Source organism: Palaemon carinicauda, chromosome 1 (assembly GCF_036898095.1).
Source record: "Palaemon carinicauda isolate YSFRI2023 chromosome 1, ASM3689809v2, whole genome shotgun sequence".
NCBI classification, from domain to species: domain Eukaryota; kingdom Metazoa; phylum Arthropoda; class Malacostraca; order Decapoda; family Palaemonidae; genus Palaemon; species Palaemon carinicauda.
The window spans coordinates 275953620-275973989 of record NC_090725.1 but is presented as its reverse complement, the minus strand read 5'-3'; the positions used below and the strand labels follow the sequence as shown (position 1 = coordinate 275973989).

Genomic DNA, 20370 nt, shown 5'->3' with positions numbered 1-20370 from the left:
AAGGTCTTTCTCGGTGTCCTCCGACACCTCTGACATCCTCTCATCTAGGTAGATGTCCTTCATCGTGTTAGAGACATCCGTATCTACGGAAATCTGGACGCAGGGGATCTCAGGTTGAGGCTGTGGTATAACGGCATCCGCAGTTGCCTTAGGGAACAGATAGGCTCACATCCGTTCATTCGTAAGGTAAGGTCCCGTGGCATTCTTCTTGAAGCTACGAACCCATCTGCGCAGCTTACTCTGTGCTGCATCCCTTGACTCCGCTGTCTTGGGGTCATCAAAAGCCTCAGTAACCAAGGCTTTGCATACATTGCAGTCCTGGGGGTCCCAGTACTTGAGAGATCCCTTGGTGATGGAACAGAGAGAGTGCGCCCTGCACTCTACATGGCCGCAGAAGTCCTTGCTCCTCACGTTGCAGAAGACTCGCAGGCACTCAGGGTGGTCCTCCTGTAAAGAGAGGAAAACTAAATGAGTATGCGGTAGTTCATCTCGCCTGATAAACTATATAAATATTATTATTATTTTTGCATGTTTTTTGCATATAGCTTAGGATATACAAGCTAGAAATGAATTAGGAAAGACACATACTTGTGTTTCCTGCCCAGCCAATTGCTGTGACCTCCCCCAAAATTAAAACCTAGAGTTTTCCTATTCAGGAAACCCAATGGAAGACTTCTAACCTGTAAGGATAGATAAGTGTAACTTAACACTGACTTTCCAAAGGTTTTAATAATGAGGGTAATTTGTAACTGATCATCTATCAGTATGTGGAAAGAAGTCTTTTCTTCCCCTATATAATATGATCTCAACAATAGACTGTGCATGGATACACAGGGTATGTTGGAAAATTAACTACTGTATAATTTATACCATAGTTTTCTGTCTGCAGTATGATCTATACTGCAAATATACTGGCTACTGTATAGTCATATACTGTAGTTTTAGCCGGCATAATACCGGGGCTAGGCTAGCACCTGGCAGCACAATCCAAATGCCGGCTGGGGTGGTGGCCGGCAGCATCAACCCGGCCGGCGGGTGGTTAACCCTGCCGGCTGGGGTAGTGGCCGGCAGCATCAACCCGGACGGCAGCAAGCCAGTTCTGCCGGCGGCTCGCCGATAGCCGGCGGCTCGCCGATAGCCGGCGTCTCACCGGTTGCCGGCGCCTTGCCGGCTGGGGTAGTGGCCGGCAGTGTCAACCTGGCCGGCCACTGCTGGCTAGGTTAGTACCCGGCGGCACTAGCTGATAGAGAGAGAGAAAGCAAGGAGTGAAGGGTGCCCTATTGAATGTGGATCAACAGTAAAGAAGGTTGTAAGTGCTCAGACTACTGCCTTCCTCCAGAATGAGGGTTCAAATGGAAGGGGAGAATGCATCATTCAGGCTTCCACCCAAACACAAACCATTGCCAGTCTCTGCCGGCCACTGGAATGTGAATGGCAGTCCAAGAGAGGACTGGAGAACACTCTACAGTAAACGGGTCTCCTGCCGGCAGCCGGCACAGCCTTCCCGGAGCCTTGCGTCCATAAGGGAAAGCTGAGCGACTAAGCTACTACAAATAGGAGCCTTGGCCGGCCCCACAACCTGCTGGCAAGCGGTAAGATTGAAAGATGACAGCCAAAGGGTTGCGATGGCTAGGCCATAACTAAAGGACAGAGGGGAAAGGGAAAAGGGTCCTGTATTGGGTGTGGATGGGGCCGGCAGGGTTGCCGGTCCATCCACACCTTTAAGAAACTCTGTTTCAGTATCGGCGCCATCCTAGGCAGCAGGAGAATATCTATTCTCTAACCCAGGGTCTGCCAATACAGTTAGGGGCCGGCAGCAAGCTTGCCGCCTCCTCTCAACAAGAGAGAAACAGAGTTCCAGTGCCGGCGCCATCCTAGGCGGCAGAAGACTATATATTCTTCAGCCTAGGGTCTGCGAGCACAAGACTAGTAAACTGCCGGGAGAAGGTGGCGGCATCATACAACCACTTCAGGTGCGGCCTATGGAGGTCTAGCTTCCTATGCCGGCAGCTTAGTCCGACAGGGGAATGACTATTCACCCTGCCGGAACAAGACTATATACTCTGAGGTTCTGACCGAAACCCAAAACCTGCTATCTGCGGCTAGGGGAAGGGACAGAAAACCCTAGCCTAGTCATGCCTGAATGACAACTTGAGGCACGACCAACTAGGGTTGTAGCCTAAGGCTACACTCAGAGGGAAGGAGGGATTACCCTTAAATCTCCACTGGAGACGAGTATCGGTTCATATAATAATTCTAGGAGATATACATCTCCACCTGAATTGATAAAACGATACACTAGGGTAACCGGGGAACACGTAAGAAAGTATACTAAAGCCACTAGGCTAGTAGCCTAGTGGCGGGTAAGAATCGACTACCTTAATCGCCGAAACTCTCGTATACGATCTCAGAAGAGGAAAATTTATATACAATCAATGTATCTTACACGTATAAATTGCCTAAATAGCTTCATTTAATTGTAATAACACTAGGAATGTCTTATTATATGCATGAAAGTAAACTAAAACGCCTAGGCTAGGAAGCTTAGCGCAAGCAAGGTTCGTTTATACCGGGTAAGTCGTTCAGGCTAACTAAATAACTCATGCGCAACGAACGACAGTGCCCATGACGCCTCGAGTTCAGGCAACAGCTATATCACTTAATTTAACCTAATTTCACTGTGAAGTAAAAGCTAAATTTTATACAATGTAAAGATCAAATACTCAACTTTCCAGAGGCAGAAGAGGCTGGAGATTGCACGTTAAATCCAACAAGATAAGCGTAAACACGAGAGCATAAGGGAAAATCACCGAGCTTGTAGACCTACACTTATAGGAATAAAACATGGCGGCGACGATGGCGCCATCTAGATACTCAAGGTAGTAATGGAGGAAGGGTACCTTGATAACGGCTCCCCTTCTATTTTTGCCACTTTCCCCCTCGAAGCAAAAACGCTATTCGGGGTGAAGATTGCTATGTGTCGTATCATGATATGCGTCCCCTGATATTATGCAATATCCTCGAGAGAAATTTTAAGGATATTCGCGTCAGGAGTTAGAATTCTGGAGACCTAAAGGTAAATTCCCTGGGAATATCACTGTAGTCAAATATACCTTAGGAAGCTACTTATAGGAACCTTCCATCACGACGACATGGCCTGAGCCCAAAAAAATTAATTAACTGTCAACCTTTTGGTGTGTGTGTTTGTGTTTGTTTTACTATGAACTGGATCATTCCTGTTTTGGGTATTTCAAAGGCCTGGAAATAAAGACTGCGCATGGAAGAACATGTCAAATACTGTGTAGAATGGCAATAAATGGAAATATGGCAGTAGGCTAACTTTTACTCGTGGAAACAATGAACAATAGTAATATGAAAAATATAAGATGAAGATATTATTTTGTAGAAATGATATTTGAGAAAAAAAGGAGTAAAATAATAATCTTGTCATGTGTCAACAACTTGCATTGCTGGTAAAACATTTTTGTCTGTGAGTAAAACTTGTGATAGTCAGAGGCAGACATAGAAATACAGTAAAATAGACCTTACGTAATCATGAATAAGGACTAGAATCGTAGGTATTTCGGTTGGTGGTGAGATAGAAGGTCCCTACGTCTCCAAGCGGGGGGTGTCGGCGTGTGTTTGAGTGAAGCCTCAAGTAGGGAATGTCGCCATTGGCTAGAGAGAGTGGTGTGATTATCATATGGTATAAAAAAAGTCTAAAATAGCTCTTAAATATTCAGAAATGAAGACTAGAATACCAATGATGATGTTGGTTGGCTGAAGAGAGGAGGGGCTAATAATAGAGTGAGGAGATTTTTAGTGAAATTTCCAGAGTGTGAACTATGTGCGATATACAATCATGTGCTATACTCTTTTGTAGCTTAACTTGTAATAATATTGATATTAATGATGGTGATGATATACCCTGACGTCATGATGTGTATTACCCGACATGTTTTGACATATGACGATATCTTCGTAGGAAAGGGGTTAAGAGAGGATTGGAAGGGATTGGAGAGGGCTCATCAGACACCAGCCCCTTGTAGGGATAACCATGGGGAAGAAGGATCTACCCACTTGCTGGTAGAACCATCGACACCCAGCAACGAGTTCCGTAGGCCTTGTCTTGGGATGGTCTTTACCGACTTCGTTTGACGGAGAGCTTCTATGGCGAAGATTGTAGAGCATTATTGGCTACGACCCTCACTACAAGTCAGCCCATAGCTCTACCCCGTGAGACTCTCCTACTTCTCTACTCGTCTGTCACTATAGGGCTATTGCTTCCACGATTGCTTTTCAAGTCTCTTAGCGAGTCTCCTCATCTAAACCAGACTTTGTCCAGAGCAAGAGCTAGCGCTACCTCATCAACGCAAGCACTCACAGAAGCAGTAGCACACGGGTGAATGTTACATCAATGTTCTCTCGACGGCGGCAGCACACAACTTTGTCCGACAGTTTCTACGGTCTGCGCTACTTCAATAGCTCTTACCACAACATGCAGTCGTGGAGTTTAGCACACACACTTCTTGGAACCTAACCCAGCACTCGCCAACGATAGGAGGGTACAGCACACATCAGCCTTGGTGCTTAATACTATACTTCACTCGCCACTCGGACCTTGTTGTTTTCACAAGAACTTCATATGAGCTTCAGCTCTCGACACGATTTAAAGAGGTAAAGCAGATGGGCAAGCTTCTTCATTAGCTCACCGGTTCTCATCAGCATTCATGAATGCTCAACAACTCACGAACATGCATCGGATCACTTTTACTACTACTAATAGTGGGCTTACATGCTGTGAGTGTTAATGTTCAGTCGCCTCATCTACTCCCTGTCTCTACCTTTTTTGGTCACTTGTTTTGGTATAGGGTTACCTTTCATGTTGATTTCTAAACATATTTGTGCATGACAAGATCTAGGGTAGTAGATCATGCGCTCTCGTCCATACATCAGCCGACCTCACCGGGAAGTTAGAAAGTGGGTCTACACAGCGATTTCCGCAATAGAGGTCTTCCGATCATTTGCTCCTGCCGCCTACCCCGGAGGTTCGGAACGAGACTCGAGAAACATAATCTTTCGTTATTATAGAGAAGTCATTGAATGGCTTACACTGCATCTGGTTCCAATTCCTTGTGATCAACTCTTCGCCCCATCAAGCCTGCATTGGACTATAGTCTAGTAGACATAACTCCTCATGATTATTCTTTTTCATCCCCAATTTTCTAAGGGATTGAGTCAGCTCATACTTATAGTTACGAACTACAGCAAACGTAGATTCAAGGAATCCTCAAATCTTTACACCTTGTCATCATTGGCCCAGGGTACATCGTAACTTGTGCAAAGAACCTTCAATCCTCCTTCCACGGGATTCTTCCATGAGAAGGCTGGTATGGCCAACCCAGAGCTTGACTTTGGTCATGCTCATCAGCTCACCGACACCAAAATACTTCCTCAATCTGAGTAAGCTCAACCAGCCAAGGGAATGCGAAGTCCGAAGCTTCGGCCATTTGTCTTTAGGGATAACACCTTTTTCGTCCGCGATACCTCTCCTACGAGTTAGGAATACTCATTGCTTCTTCAACCATGATTCATCTAACCAGCGGGACTCTTTGGCCCCTGTAGCGAATCCTAATATTGGATTGCACAGGATCTCTCGCCAAACTCCCGCAGGCGATTCAAGTAAAAGAGATTTTTCTCCGGCAAGGGCTTACATGAACAATTGTCATTCATGAAACCCCACCAATTGACGAAAGTTGACTACAGGGACAGAATATTCACAGTTCGGCCACAAAGACATGCACATCATTACAAACCCATCCACCTGTGGAGGTGCGAGGGAGGGTCTCTCTACAATCTACGCGAATCCGAACTTTCGTATAGACATCTGGAATCGCGTTACATTAGCAATGCATGATTACGTTTTTCATCGAGGAGTCTTCGAGCTTCTACTGTCAACTTTCTTGTAGAAAGGCTCCGGTAAGCCGGATTCCAGTACAGTATTCGAACTCTCCTCCCGGAACAAGTTTGTTCAATAAACCTCGTTCAGGAATGATACGACAGGCTCAGTCAGACGAGCAGTTTAGGATAAGGACTTCATAATACAGGTATTGCTCGACTTACGACCTGTGCGACATACGACTTCGACTTTACGACGGTTTTTTCAGGTTGATGACGTCACAACTTTATCGGAAATAGGACGAATATTTCCTTGAAAATAATCTATTTTCTTGTATACATATAAACTGATTTATCTTGGTAAATTATTATTTTCTTTTATTGTTAATATTCAGTATTTATTTTCAGTTAGAAATACATTAAGAAAAGTTTTAATATCTGTCGAGTTCATATTATATGTCTGATGACGTCACATCACTGGCGGAAAGTGTCCGGGCAATACAGTGATTTCCTTCCAATAGGCTACGATTAATATTAGTATTTCCATTATCGAAATATTAAGTAACGATACAAGGTATTTTGTGGGTCTGTATCGGTTGTCATGAGTACTACGTAGCATAAATTTGACTGTACTGTACGCTACTTTTATTTAATCTCTGATAATGGATCGATGTTTATCTAAAGAAAATATACTATTAGGGCAAATATTTTCTTGAAAATAATATATTTCCTTTTAGATTATAGAAATAAAATCCTTTTTTTGGTAAGATAGTATTTTTTTTTTTTTTGTCATTTCTTGCAAGAAAAAAGAAAATGGATTTACATAATTTGCAAGTCATTCTTTGTAGAGTTTACGTCACGTATCTTGTGACGTCATGTATTTGGCGGAAGCGCGCTGACAAACCGAATGATTTCCTTTCATTATGTTGCCGAGTAATCTTATTAAAGCATTCCCATAATCGAAACACTGAGTAACAATATCAAGTGTTTTAGTGGTCTGTATCATTAGTTATGAGATTAGTACAACTTACCGTAAAGTTATGAAAAAAAGTCTGATGACGTCATATTTCTGGCGGAAGGCGAGAGGCAAATCAAGTGATTTTCTCCCGATGCGTTACTATTCCCATAATCGAAACATCGAATAAGGATATAAAGAATTTTTTAATAATTTTCAAAGAAATATGACAAATTCGTAGATAATTTGTATTTTTCCTAACTATACAAACCTTAGCTATTTACACGGGGTAATTACTTCGGCGTAACTGAATGACAAGCCTTAAAAGTTTTAATGAGGGTTTCCTACCCTGCCGCTAGTTAGCGGGGGGTGTAGGGAGGGGTAGCTAACTACCCCCCCCCACTCACACACACACACACACACACACACACACACACACTGGTGAAAGGCTCACTTTACTTAGAGGTAGGACTTATCTTGGGGGACAGGGCTGGCGGGTACATAACTGTAAATAGCTAAGGTTTGTATAGTTGGGAAAAATACAAATTATCTACGAATTTGTCATTTGTTCCGTAACTGAAATACAAACCACGCTATTTACATGGGGTGACTTAACCCTTAGGAAGGGTGGTAAGTACCCTGCCATACTGGCTTTGGCTTGCCCGGGGACCCCGAACCCGAGTTTGAATGAACTCATGGGTTTAGGGGGCCCCTGCTCCTCGCAGGCAGTTGTGAGACTGCTGCGGCCTACGAAAGCTGTTTGTGAAGGTGAGCAGTGACTCGTCCTAGGAAGTTGACCTGGAGTTCTTCAGATGGAAATCTAGGCTAGGACTCTCCCAATACCACCTCGTCAGGGTATGGGGACATGACAGTATTACAACTTAATACTAGGAACACAAAGGAGCATGGTTTACCTGCAGAGGTTTGAGGTCAGCTGTGCAAAGGACCCAGGATGCTGTTTTTCTCCAAGGGAGGAGAGGATGAAGAAAAGAAAAGGGCCAGACAGATCTTTTCATTCACACAGACTAAAACCGGGTAACAATGCCCTCAACCTTCTGCTACTTGTCCAATAAGGAGCCTGAGGTTAGACCAGCTGTTGTGGAGCCACCACAGGGCCGATAAAGAACGTATCGAGCCTCCTGTGTGTCACGTCTTGCAGGTAGTGGGCCGTGAAGGTCGTCTGACGCTTCCACACCCCAGCTTGCAGGACCTGCGTCACCGAAAAGCTCTTCTTGAAGGCCAGGGACGTAGCCACGCCCCTGACGTCATGTGCCCTAAGGCGACGTGACGGAGGAGGGTCAGGATTCAAGGCCAGATGAATTACCTTGCAAATCCAGGCCGAGATGGTATTCCTGGTGACCCTCCTCTTCGTCTCCCCGGTGCTCACGAACAAAGCTCGCACCTGGGGGCGAACTGCAGCTGTTCTTTTAAGATGCAACCTCAGACCCCTGACTGGGCACAGTAGGAGATGGTCTGGGTCATCTGTTACAGAACGGAGACTCGAAACCTGGAAGGAATCGAACCTTGGGTCCGGCACTCCGGGTTCTGAGTCTTGGCAACAAACTCAGGGACGAAGCTGAACGTTACCTCCCCCCATCCCCTTGAATGGGCGACGTCGTAGGAGAGACCATGAAGTTCACCGACTCGCTTGGCCGAGGCCAAAGCTAGCAGGAACACCGTCTTCCAGGTAAGGTGGCAATCAGAAGCCTGGCGTAATGGTTCGTAGGGAGGTCTCTTAAGAGACCTGAGAACTCAAACCACGTTCCAAGGAGGAGGTCTCACTTCCGACTGAGGGCAGGTAAGTTCGTAACTCCGTATGAGGAGAGACAGTTCCAGCGAGGAGGAAATGTTCATTCCTTTGAGCCTGAAGGCAAGACTTGAGGCTGAGCGATAGCCTTTCACTGCCGAGACTGAAAGGCGCATTTCTTCCCGCAGATAAACGAGGAACTCCGCTATTGCTGGTAAAGTGGCATCGAGGGGAGAGATACCCCTTCCACGGCACCAACCACAGAAAACTCGCCACTTCGCCGGGTAGACTCCTGCGGATGACTTGCGCAGGTGGCCAGACATCCTGTTTGCAACCCCTCTCTGTGAGGAGATGCTGGATAGTCTCCAGGCGTGAAGTGGAAGCGAAGCTACGGCTTTGTGGTAGATGTTTGAGTGTGGTTGTTTGAGTAGCTCGCGACGTGGAGGGAGCTCCCTCGGGATCTCCGTGAGGAGCTGCAGAAGGTCCGGGAACCACTCTGCATGATGCCATAGCGGAGCTATCAAGGTCATTGAGAGATTGACCGATGTTCTGGTCTTGTTGAGGACCCTCCTCATCAGACAGAACGGGGGAAAGGCGTACACATCGACGTTGTCCCACCGTTGTTGGAAGGCATCCTGCCAGAGAGCCGTGGGGTCCGGGACTGGGAAGCAGTACAGCGGGAGCTTGGTGTTCAGCGCTGTAGCGAACAGATCCACCGTCGGGGAACCCCACAAAGTCAGGACTTTGTTGGCTATCTGAGGATCCAAAGACCACTCTGTACTCACTATCTGCGTCGCTCTGCTCAGACTGTCGGCGAGCACATTCCTTTTGCCTGGAATGAAGCGAGCCGCTATTGAAATCGAGTGGACTTCGGACCATCTCAGGATCTCTACTGCAAGATGGGATAACTGTTCGGAAAAGGTACCTCCCTGCTTGTTGATATAATCCATGACTGTGGTGTTGTCGCTCATCACCACTACAGAGTGGCCCGCCAGGACTTGGTGGAACTTCTGAAGTGTCAGGAATACGGCCTTCATTTCTAGCAGGTTTATATGAAGGTACTTTTCTGATTCTGACCACAGGCCTGAGGTCCTGTGGCTCAGAATGTGGGCCCCCCACCCTTTGTTTAATGCGTCTGAAAACAGCATCGAATCCGGGAAAGGGACGAGAAGATCCACTCCCTTTCGTAGATTCTCGTCTGCCACCCACCAACTAAGGTCCGCCCGTTCCGCAGGTCCCATAGGGATCAAGGAGTCCGGGGAGTCATGTCCTTGACTCCACCGAAACTTGAGTCGCCACTGGTGGGATCTCATTCTGAGGCGACTGTTGGGAACGAGACGGGTCAGGGAGGAGAGGTGGCCGAGAAGACGAAGCCACGATTGGGCTGGGAGTTCTTCTCGATTGAGGAAAGGTCTCGCAACCTTCCTCAGCCTTGCTATCCTTTCGTGTGATGGGAAGGCTTTGTGGAGATTGGTGTTCAAGACCATGCCTAGATATACCAGTTTCTGAGAGGGCTGCAGGAAGGACTTCTCAAGATTTACCACGATCCCCAGATCCTGGCAAACTTCGAGGAGTCTGTCTCGGTGGCGAAGAAGGGTAGCCTCCGAGTCTGCTAGGATCAGCCAGTCGTCCAGATAACGAAGGAGACGGATGCCGATCCCGTGGGCCCACGAAGAGATGATGGTGAACACCTGAGGAGCTGTGGAGAGACCGAAACACAGCACCTTGAACTGGTAGATCTTGTTGTCTAGGCAAAATCTCAGGTACTTTGAAGACGGATGGATTGGGATCTTGAAGTACGCGTCCTTCAGGTCCAGTGTGCACATGAAGTCTCGTGGTCTCACTGCAAGTCTGACCGTGTCTGCCGTCTCCATGCTGAACGGAGTCTGCTTGACAAACCCGTTCAGGGTCGAGAGGTCGATGACTGGTCTCCAGCCTCCAGACGCCTTTCTCACAAGAAAGAGTCAACTGTAGAAGCCTGGGGACCCGCCTACAACCTCCTAGAGAGCATCCTTCTCCAACATTGTCTGGACTTCGGCCCGGAGGGCCTGCCCTTTTGCCGATCCCATGGCAAAAGATCTCAACGACACTGGATTCGCTGTCAGGGGAGGTAGAAAGGCTGTGAACGGGACGCGATAACCTAGAGAGATCACAGAGATCGTACAGGCATCCGCCCCGAGTTGCTGCCACCTTGTCGCGCAACTCTGTAGGCATCCCCCACTAGTGGACATGCAGGGGGGTTGCCAACCCTAGCGCTTCCGGCCTCGGCTGGTACCTCTAGGGTTTTTGCCTCCCCTGGAGGACTTCTTGGCAGGAAAGGGCTTAGACACCTTGGGCTTCGCTGCGGTGGTCGTCGTCTTTGTGTCCTTACCCGGACGGGGCTGCTGGACTGCTGGAGGTTTGTAGGGCCTCGATGTCAGGGCCCTGTGGATGAGAAAATCCTGGTTGGATTTCCTCCACCTCTCAGCAGTGAGCTCCACATCCTTAGGCTCAAACAGGCTCTTACCGAGAACGGAAGAGTGTCTGAGCCTGCTAGCCTCTGCACTGGGTACCTTATGATGGAACCTCTCGGCCACAGCGTCCTGACGCTTGAGGATCGTATTGGCCTACAAGCTCGAGACTTGGTGGGCCAGAAACTCTATGGTCCGTGTGCCCGAGAAAAGAAAGGTTTCCAGCGCTTTCCTGGTGCTTTCTTTGGAGAGGTCCTCGGACCGCACCAGGATGCCCAGAGACCCCAGCCAGATGTCGAGGCACGAAGTCGCCTGCATGGCGCACTTGGTGACCTTCTCCTGGCTCAGGATTTCAGTGGCTGAGAAGGACACGTGCCGGTTGGAGAGTCTCAAGAGGGACTCCCCCTGTGAGTTCTTCCACGGAGTGGTGTAAGGGGAGACTCATACAAGACTCCTCGAGGATCTTGAAGTACCTCCTCTGATGGACTCGAGGAGGAGGGAGGAGCTTATTACCGGCACTCAATCTGCTGGAGGAGCCAAGCTCAGAGAGCTGGCCCTCGACCTTGTCCCTGGCACTCTTCATCCCTTGAGACCAGGGCAAAGCTGCACTGGCCTTAGAGGGTTTCTGGGTTCCGTAGACGCGGTCCAGGACCGTGTCCTTCCCTTCACGAGGTGGGACCTCAGGGTCTGGGATCCCATTAAGGTTCCTCATGAGGGTCAGGACTTGCTAGAACGCGTGTTCTGACTCCTGGTGCTCTCCTCCCGAAGGACTTGCAGCGAAGTCTCCCGTCCCCAGTGGCTCTTCCTGGGGGGACACGTGGACATCCTCGACGGCTCTAGACGGTTCCTGCCTGATCCTCGCTGACGATTTGGGAATCGTCTTAGAGTCCTTAGGCTCTCTCCTGGGCGGGATACAGGACTCAAGCAGCGAAGGGGGCAGGCTCTTCTCCACCTCTGGACGAGAAGACCTCTCGGGGAGAGGAGGAGCCTCCCCCATTGGTGTGATGGGGGAGTGCTCCGGCTCATCCGACTCTCCTGAGGAGGGGTAATCCTCCTCCACAGGGGAGGGCGAGAAGGTCTGGGGGGGAGAAGGAGCCTTGCGTAAGGATCTGCGCGGAGACAGAATAGGCCTCGGAGGAGGTTCCACGGGAGAGACTCCTCTCTTCCTCTTCAAGGGGGAGGAAGCTGTCGCTGGTTCGTGGCCCGAATCAGAGAGGGCGGGCTTGATAACCTGCACAAGGGCTCTGACCAGGGTGCCGAACCAGGGCTGCTGTCTGACAGTCGCGCTGTCAGACACCCCCTCTGGAGGGAAGGGGATCGAGGGATCCCTAGGAGGAGTCGACAAACGAGGGTTCGCCTGCAGGACTGAAAGAGAAGAGTCCCTAGACCTGTCCGGGAAGCGCCCCTCCTCCGGCGAGCACGCTGGTCTGCGCTTGCGGGGAGGGGAACGTGACGAAAAGGAGTCCGCCTGGCAGCGCTCGCGCTGGGGCTCGTAAGCCGGGCCTTGGTCAGGGTCGCGTGTGGATGGCTGGCACGATACTGGAAACTCGCGCACCCGCGCGGGCGGGGGAGGGCGCGATGGCGCGCAGGCAGAGATTCAGGAGCAATGGCACGCTGGCGATAGCGCGGGCGCGTGTAGCAGCTGGAGCGTGGTCGCTAGAGCGCGTGGGCAATGGCGAGGGCATGTGGCGAGCAGGAAGCGGCCGAACGCGCAGCGCAGCGACCTGGTGCGGCCCCGAAGGGCGCGAGATAACGGGGGTGCCTGAGCGAGTGTCCGGAAGAACCGGCCGAGGGCGCGTTAGCGCTGGAGCAGGGTCGCGAGCGACCTGGATGGAGCGTTGGCGCTGGTCGGATAAGACCGGCATACTCGCCTGTGGGCGCGTTGGTCGTGCCAGCGATCGTGAGCGCGCATGGCGCTTATCAGGATGCGGTCGCACCAAAGCGCGTTGTTGCGGCGGCCTCGCAGGGCGCGCCGTTGGATGATAACGCTCTGGTGTTCGTTGAAGAGTAACCTTAGTCGCCTTAAATACAGGAATGGGGCGTGTAGCGGGAACTGGAGCGTCGTGCACAGTTGCATCAGATGCAAGATCGGGCGGTCTAGAGGGAGAGCCCAGAGGCGGCCGTGAGCGCCCATGCGCTAACTTGGGAGCCTCCTGGGCGACGCGCTGAGTTGTAGCAACGCGAGGGCGCGTTGGTGACCGCGTGGGCGCTGGAGCTGGAACCGCGCGGGTCGCGAGTCTCCCCAGACGGGCGCGACTAGTCCATAGGAACCTGTGGGCGCCTGTGCGCCAGCTTAGGTGCCTCCTGGACCATGTGCGACGAAGCAGGAACTGGAGGGCGCGTGAGCGCAGGTGGCCGCTGGGGCATCGGTGGACGCGTATGCACAGTTGAGCGCAGGAGCGCCGTGTCAGGAACTGGGCACGTATGCACAGGTGAGCGCTGGCGCTTTATCTCGGAAATTGCTGATGGGCGCGATGGCGCAGGTGGCCTCTGGGGCACCGGTGGGCACGCGTGCGCAGGTGAGCGCTGGAGCGCCGTATCAGGAACTGGGCGCGTATGCGCAGGTGAGCGCTGGCGTGCTACCTCAGGAACTGCTGGAGGGCGTTGGGGCGCCGAAGGGCGTGGGCGCGCAGGGGTACCCTGGCTCGTAACAGGAACGGAGGGGCGAATGCCTGAGGGTGAGCGCCGAAGCGCTAAGTCAGGAACAGCAGCAACATCGGCATGCAAGCGCTCAGGCGGTGCCTGGCGCTTGGGGGCAAGAGGCGCAGTTTTGCGCTCAAGCCCCTTCAGCCCCGAAGGGCCCGGAGACTGCCCAGTGGCAGTATCAGGTGGCGCGTCACGCGCATCAGGAACTCTGGAAGTAGATGGTCTGGGCGACAGGTCACAATGTCACCATCCTCCGAAGGGGATCGCGAACGATCCCCGGAGAGGTCTAGGTTGGTAGCTGGCAGGACAGGAGAATGGCGAGTCGTCTCCTCCGCAGAGGACTGTGGCGACGACGAGCCGAAGAGGCGCCTCTTAACCCCTTTGAAGGGGGAAGGAAGGCCTCTACTGCGAAGGGGAGGATGAGCCTTCCTCCTTAAATGCCCACGAGGGGCCGTGGGATCAGCAGGCTGACCATCGGTCGGCCTCCGAAGAGGAGTCTCTGTTAGTGAACTCCCCCGAGAGGGAGAATCACCGGTAGGAGAGACCATGGGACTTAGCTCCTCCCTCGAAGGATGTTTGGAGGGGGAGTCTAAGCCTTCAGCTACTTCAGCCACAGGAACGGGCGTTTGGCTAGACCCACGGGATGTTTCCGTCACCACAACGTCAACCACAGACACAGGATCTATCTCCGCTGAAGTTGGCGATTGTTTGACGGCCACACCCAGTTTGATCATGTCAAACAGAGCTTCCTTGGAGGGCGAACCCTGTAGCCCCAAGGAAGCCCAAAGCTGCAAAAGATCATTATTAAACACAAATTCCTCCTCCCCCAGCTGCCTCGCTATGGGAGGCAACTACCTCTACCTCACCCCGGGATCGATTAACAGCACTGCGGTCTACGCTACCACTCGCCGGCCTCTCGGGAGAGGCCGCTCGAGTGGGAGCTTCGGAGGAGGAATGGGCAACAGAAGAAGAGGTCTTGGGATTTTCTCTCTTCCGAGAAACCTCCGAAGGAGAAATATCCCTTTTAGCCTTCTTCTTGCGTCGCCGGGCAAACCTCTCCGACTGGGAGGTAGACCACTCCCTACACTCAATACAAACGTTAGACCTATCACACCATTGGCCCCTACACTGAGGGCATAAGGAGTGAGGATCCGTGTCCAAGGCCAACATAAGGGTACCACAAGGGCGGCCAGAAAGTCCAGGGCACGTACGCATGATGAGAAATAGAGGCCAACTTCACACACGCTGAAAAGAGAAAGCAAACAAAATTATGGCAGTCAAAAACGAGGAGAGCGCAGACATGTCTGACGTCTCTCCGAGCCAAAAGTAAAGTGAGCCTTTCACCGGTGTGTGTGTGTGTGTGTGGGGGGGGGGGGTAAGCTAGCTACCCCTCCCTACCCGCCTGCTAACTAGGGGCGGGGTAGGAAACCCTCGTTACAACTTTTATGGCTCGTCATTCAGCTACGCCGAAGTAATTACCCCGTGTAAATAGCTAAGGTTTGTATTTCAGTTACGGAACAAATGAAGATTTAACTGCATTAAAAATCAAAATACGGGGAGAGAGAGAGAGAGGGGTGCGTATTCCGTGTATAACTAATAAAAATGTCTATCAATGAACTGTATGGAAAATGTGATACCCTATAACATATTGGTGCTGTTGTAATATTCATTATGAAGAGATTTAGAATGTCAAGAAAATTATATAAATTAGTGTTATTGGTACTATATGTGCGCATAATCGTAATACTGCAGCGCGACCTTGAGATCAGCTCATCTCCCAACCGAAAGTAAATCAAAAGTAATTTGTTGATTATTGAAATGCTCAAGAAATTAAAAAATAAAATATGAACGTGTTTTAATAAACCACAATTACTGTAAACACAATAATGTCTAATGAAATAAGAAGGCTTAATATTGAACGAAAAATTGAATAGTTTATGCAGCTTTAGAAATTAACTACGCGTATGCGATTGCCAGAGCGAGCACATACACTCACACAGAAAGAGCTACAATGATTTCGCATGATACCTAATAATTAGACTAACTGTATGGAAACTGATTTTCAGTAACATATTGGTGGTGATGTAATATTCATCATGAAGATATTTCTAATATGTTAAGAAAAAAAAAAATGCCATTCGCATATACGCCATATTTTGATAGGTAGGTAGCGGCACTTTCAGATCAGCTGATCATAACCAAAGATAAACAAAATTTCAAGTAATTCTTGACTGGTATAATGCTTCCAAAATTGAAAAGTAGAATACAAAAAATGCATTAATAGAGCATATGACATCCTTTCTAAGAAGAAAATGGAATAATGATAGACAGTAATACAATATTGATAAAAATATGATCGTGATGATTGCCGAATTATAATGCATCATAATAAATCTATGGAAACTTCACTTTTTTAGTTCGACATATGACGAACTCGACTTACAACGCATCTCTCAGTCCCAATCTCCGTCGTAAGTCGAGCAATACCTGTACTCTAGAATGGGGATGCTTTTGTAGTTTCAAGGATCTTAGAATCATCTGTATACGACCGGTAATACCAGTTATAAATGCAGTCCTTTCAACATTGACGAACTCGACTTACGACGGAGATTGGGACTGAGAGATGCGTCGTAAGTCGAGCAATACCTGTACTCTAGAATGGGGAGGCTTTTGTAGTTTCAAGGATCTTAGAATCATCTGTAAACGACCGGTAATACCAGTTATAAATGCAGTCCTTCAACTTGATCACACCACCTCCGTTTCTTCATTGGGGATTCACGGGAGTGGCATTCATCTGTTAAGACACTTGGATGGCTGGAGGGCCCACGTGGTCCAGCGAGGCCACCCGTGAGACGGCCTGGGTACTTCTGTGGCCCATTGAGGCAGCTGGGAGGTCTACATGTTTCAGTGAGCCCCCACTCAGATGGGCTGGGCACCCACGTGGCCTGTTGAGGCAGATGAGGCAGGTGGTCCAGCACAGCCCCCCGCAAGACGACCTGGGCACCCATATGGCAGATGAGATGGCTAGGAGGCCCATGTGGTCCAGCGAGGCCACCCGCAAGAGAGTCTGGTTACCCACGGGGTCTAGTGAGGCCACCCTAAAGACTGCCTGGGCACCCGCATGGCCTCGCGACGTTGCCCACGAGATAGTGTGCACGAGCACATGGTCCGTCACAAGCTCCAAGGACAAGGAAGACCATGCCACAGCCGCCATCTTGGTCAACACTTTGGTCGAGGGCGAACCTCTAAGGACGAAATAGCCCCAAACAGCAGCCAAACTCTCTTGAACAGATGGCTCTAGGGAGGCAGAAGGCTGGAAAGCCAGCATAGCTCCTCCCATCGAAGGAGAAGCTGCTGTTCCCTCGGGCAAAAATGGGAAACAGAAGAAACGGAACGGCTCCTCGCTGTTGACACCATTGACGATGACCTGGAATCCTTACTTCCGTTCAAAGGAGAGTGGTCTTTCATGGACTACCTTTTCTTCTTCATAGCCACAAGAGTCCATTGCCAGTCAGGCCACACATCGCACTCCGGACAGGTGTCCTCAATAATGCACATTCGACCCTGACATGAAGAGAACAAAGAGTGAGTGTCTATCTCCCTGTGTGAGAGAAAAGCCCCACAGGACTTATCACTAACACCTGAACAACGACGTTCCACACACTCAGGTTCCATGCTGAAACGAAAGCAATCAACACAAACACAAAGTAAGAAGGAAATGTAGAGGGCAACACAAAGGAAACTGGTCAGATACAGGATGAAAGACGCACAACCTTTCCGCAGGTTGCGTATATTTGTATTGGTGATTATGCCCAGCCATGACGCAGTCTGGCTGAGTACTCTCATACTCCCGGTAAGGTTTGTGGTTACTGCCAGATGTTCTGTATGGGGAGGCCCCAGATCTCCTAAAGGGAAGTTCCAAATAAGTATACCGCATCGGAATAAACATGTATATATACAGCATTTCTTTTACAAAATTATTTCATCAAGATCCTTGTCATATATACAGGAACAGTGTGAACAGACTTGTTCACTAAAAGAAGATTGGGTAAAGTGCATTCAGGCATGTTTTAATTTCCTAGTGTTATGTATTTGTACAATGAAAAGAATACTGAACTGAAAAGTAATTTTCTTCCCAACAGATATGACTTCTTGAAGTGCCGTGTGGCTGGAGCCAGCAGCATTGAAAGTACTTTCATAGTGATTGTAACTCTCCTTATTGTGAATATTATGTTTCGTTGGAACTAAGCGCAGAAAAGTTTAGAAACTGAAGTAGATGATTAACTTTTATCTATTAAATTTATACTTATTTTGGTCATGGAAGTTTTTGGTGTAATGAGAGACTAACTCTCTTCATACATTCCTAAAAGCATGCTATGCCGTCCATATGAAAGTGAGAATGAATCAGTGTGATTTATGGATGAATAGATGTAATAGTTACAGATATTAATTGAAATTGTAAATATATGTCATACTAAGGTGTAAAGACGGTGTATGTCACAATGATAATTGCCAAACTTTTTATTATTGTTCATGTAGATAGATTTTATGTTGATAATAATATAAGTGTTGTAAAAGGAATCATTGAATCCTTCATGTTAATATACAGATAAGACATATCTTTTAAGGTAATTTTACATTCTTGTACCTTGTTAGTATCAGGAATTCTAGAACTTTTGTAATCTTATTGCAGATATCTGAAATCCTTTTAAAAAATATCTATACTAGAGTAGAATTCGTATTGCAACAGTTTTTCAAAATATGTTAGTCAATGAACTGGAATTATGCTGTTAATAGTTACTTTAAAGTCTTGTGTAGTTACCCATTTGAATACAATTCAAAAGTGTTCCTTGCTCTATAGTTACAAATCTCAAGATTTTATAGTACTACCTAGGACTTAATTTTCCAGACCTTTGCATGATTATAATTCCAGTTCCAACCAATTTATTGCAGTACTTTGAAAAAAAGAGTACAATTTATTTACAATTAGAAGTCATGAGAATTTCACTTGCTAAGATTTTGTAAATTTAGAATTGGAAATTTTTTGACAGTTGTAAATATTATATACAGTGAACCCTCGTTTATCGCGGTAGATAGGTTCCAGTCGCGGCCGCGATAGGTGAAAATCCGCGAAGTAGTGACACCATATTTACCTATTTATTCAACATGTATATTCAGACTTTTAAAACCTTCCCTTGTACGTAGTACTGTTAACAAACTACCCTTTAATGTACAGAACACTTAATGCATGTACTACAGTACCCTAAACTAAAACAGGCACAAATATTAAAGGTGATTTAATATCATGCATTTCCTAAACATGCTAAAAAGCACGATAAAAAATGGCAACCAATGTTTTGTTTACATTTATCTCTGATCATAATGTAGAAACAAACTGGAGGTAGAGCTTTGCTTATTACCCAGACATATTTCCCATACTTTTCCCTTAGAACTACATCACATCTTCCTACTTTGGATATATAGATATATATATATATATATATATATATATATATATATATATATATATATATATATATATATATATATATATATATATATATATATATATTTATATGTATACACATATACATACCTACATATATACATAAATACATGCATACATATATATATATATTACTGTATATATATGGGTTATGGAAAAAATCCGCGAAGTGGTGAATCCGCGATGGTCGAACCGCGAAGTAGCGAGGGTTCACTGTATGCACTTGACCAGGAAATAATATTTGCAGTTGTTATTACTTGTAGTCTTAAAATACTAAAAATTTGAGCCATCCAAGTCATTTAGACATGCAGGGGGTGCATGTTGTTTAAAATTTAACCTATGCAGTATTTCTTGCATATGGAAATAAAATGAATTCCGTCCAACATTTCCTGCGTATGGAAAAAAAAGTAATTCCGTCCAGTATCTCTTGTGTATATGGAAAAAAAAGAATTAATTCCGTCCAATATTTCTTATGTATGGAAAAAATTAATTCCGTCCAGTATTTGTGTAAAAATGTGTAAAAAATAAAAGTTCAGATATTTTTATAGTATTTGCCAATGTTTTAAAATGTTATATCTCACAATTTATTTGAATTAATTACTTTTTTTACTACTATAAATACCATTGGTGTTAATCAAATATGTATTTTTAAAATTTACTTTCAAGCTGGATTTATAATTCCTAAAACAATTGAAAATTTTTCATTTTACAATGATTTTTTAGCAACTATAGGAATTCTTTAGTGGTTTAATTCCTATATTAAACAATTAAGCATTCTGTTCTCTCCAGTATGTTAATTTCATAAATTCTATATAGTAATAGTAACCAAGGAAGTTATTGTACTTACAGTAATGTTGAGTGCAGCATTTTTATAAAATAAAGTCAGGGGTGTGAATCTAGTGTATCATTTGAGAGGTTACTTTCTTATACCAATTTGTACCCCTTTAATTCTGACTAGAGCAGCATTTCTCAACCTTCGATTTTCAACCCCCCCCCCCCCAGTCGCTAACACACTGTGTTCCCTGCCCTTCAAGAAAAAAAAATGCAGATTTTGTTTTATGCTGTTTACTAAGTCACTCTAAATTTATAAATTAAAATACAGTAAAAAAGTTTTGCCGAGACCCTTGTTGTTGGGCTCGTGTGACGAGGCCTCTTATGGCCGGCTCAG

The 20370-nt window shown here is 47.2% G+C and overlaps 1 protein-coding gene across 1 annotated transcript in view; it reads left to right on the top strand.

The window, feature by feature from the left end:
- The window catches only part of LOC137656705 (uncharacterized), a 110316-nt gene extending 91553 nt beyond the window's left edge, over positions 1-18763 (top strand). Inside the window, exon 15 of the mRNA XM_068390930.1 lies at positions 17839-18763. Within this exon, the coding sequence (XP_068247031.1) occupies positions 17839-17944 (106 nt within the window). The 3' untranslated portion in view covers positions 17945-18763. The remainder of the gene's footprint in view (positions 1-17838) is intronic.
- Positions 18764-20370: the final 1607 nt, after the last annotated feature.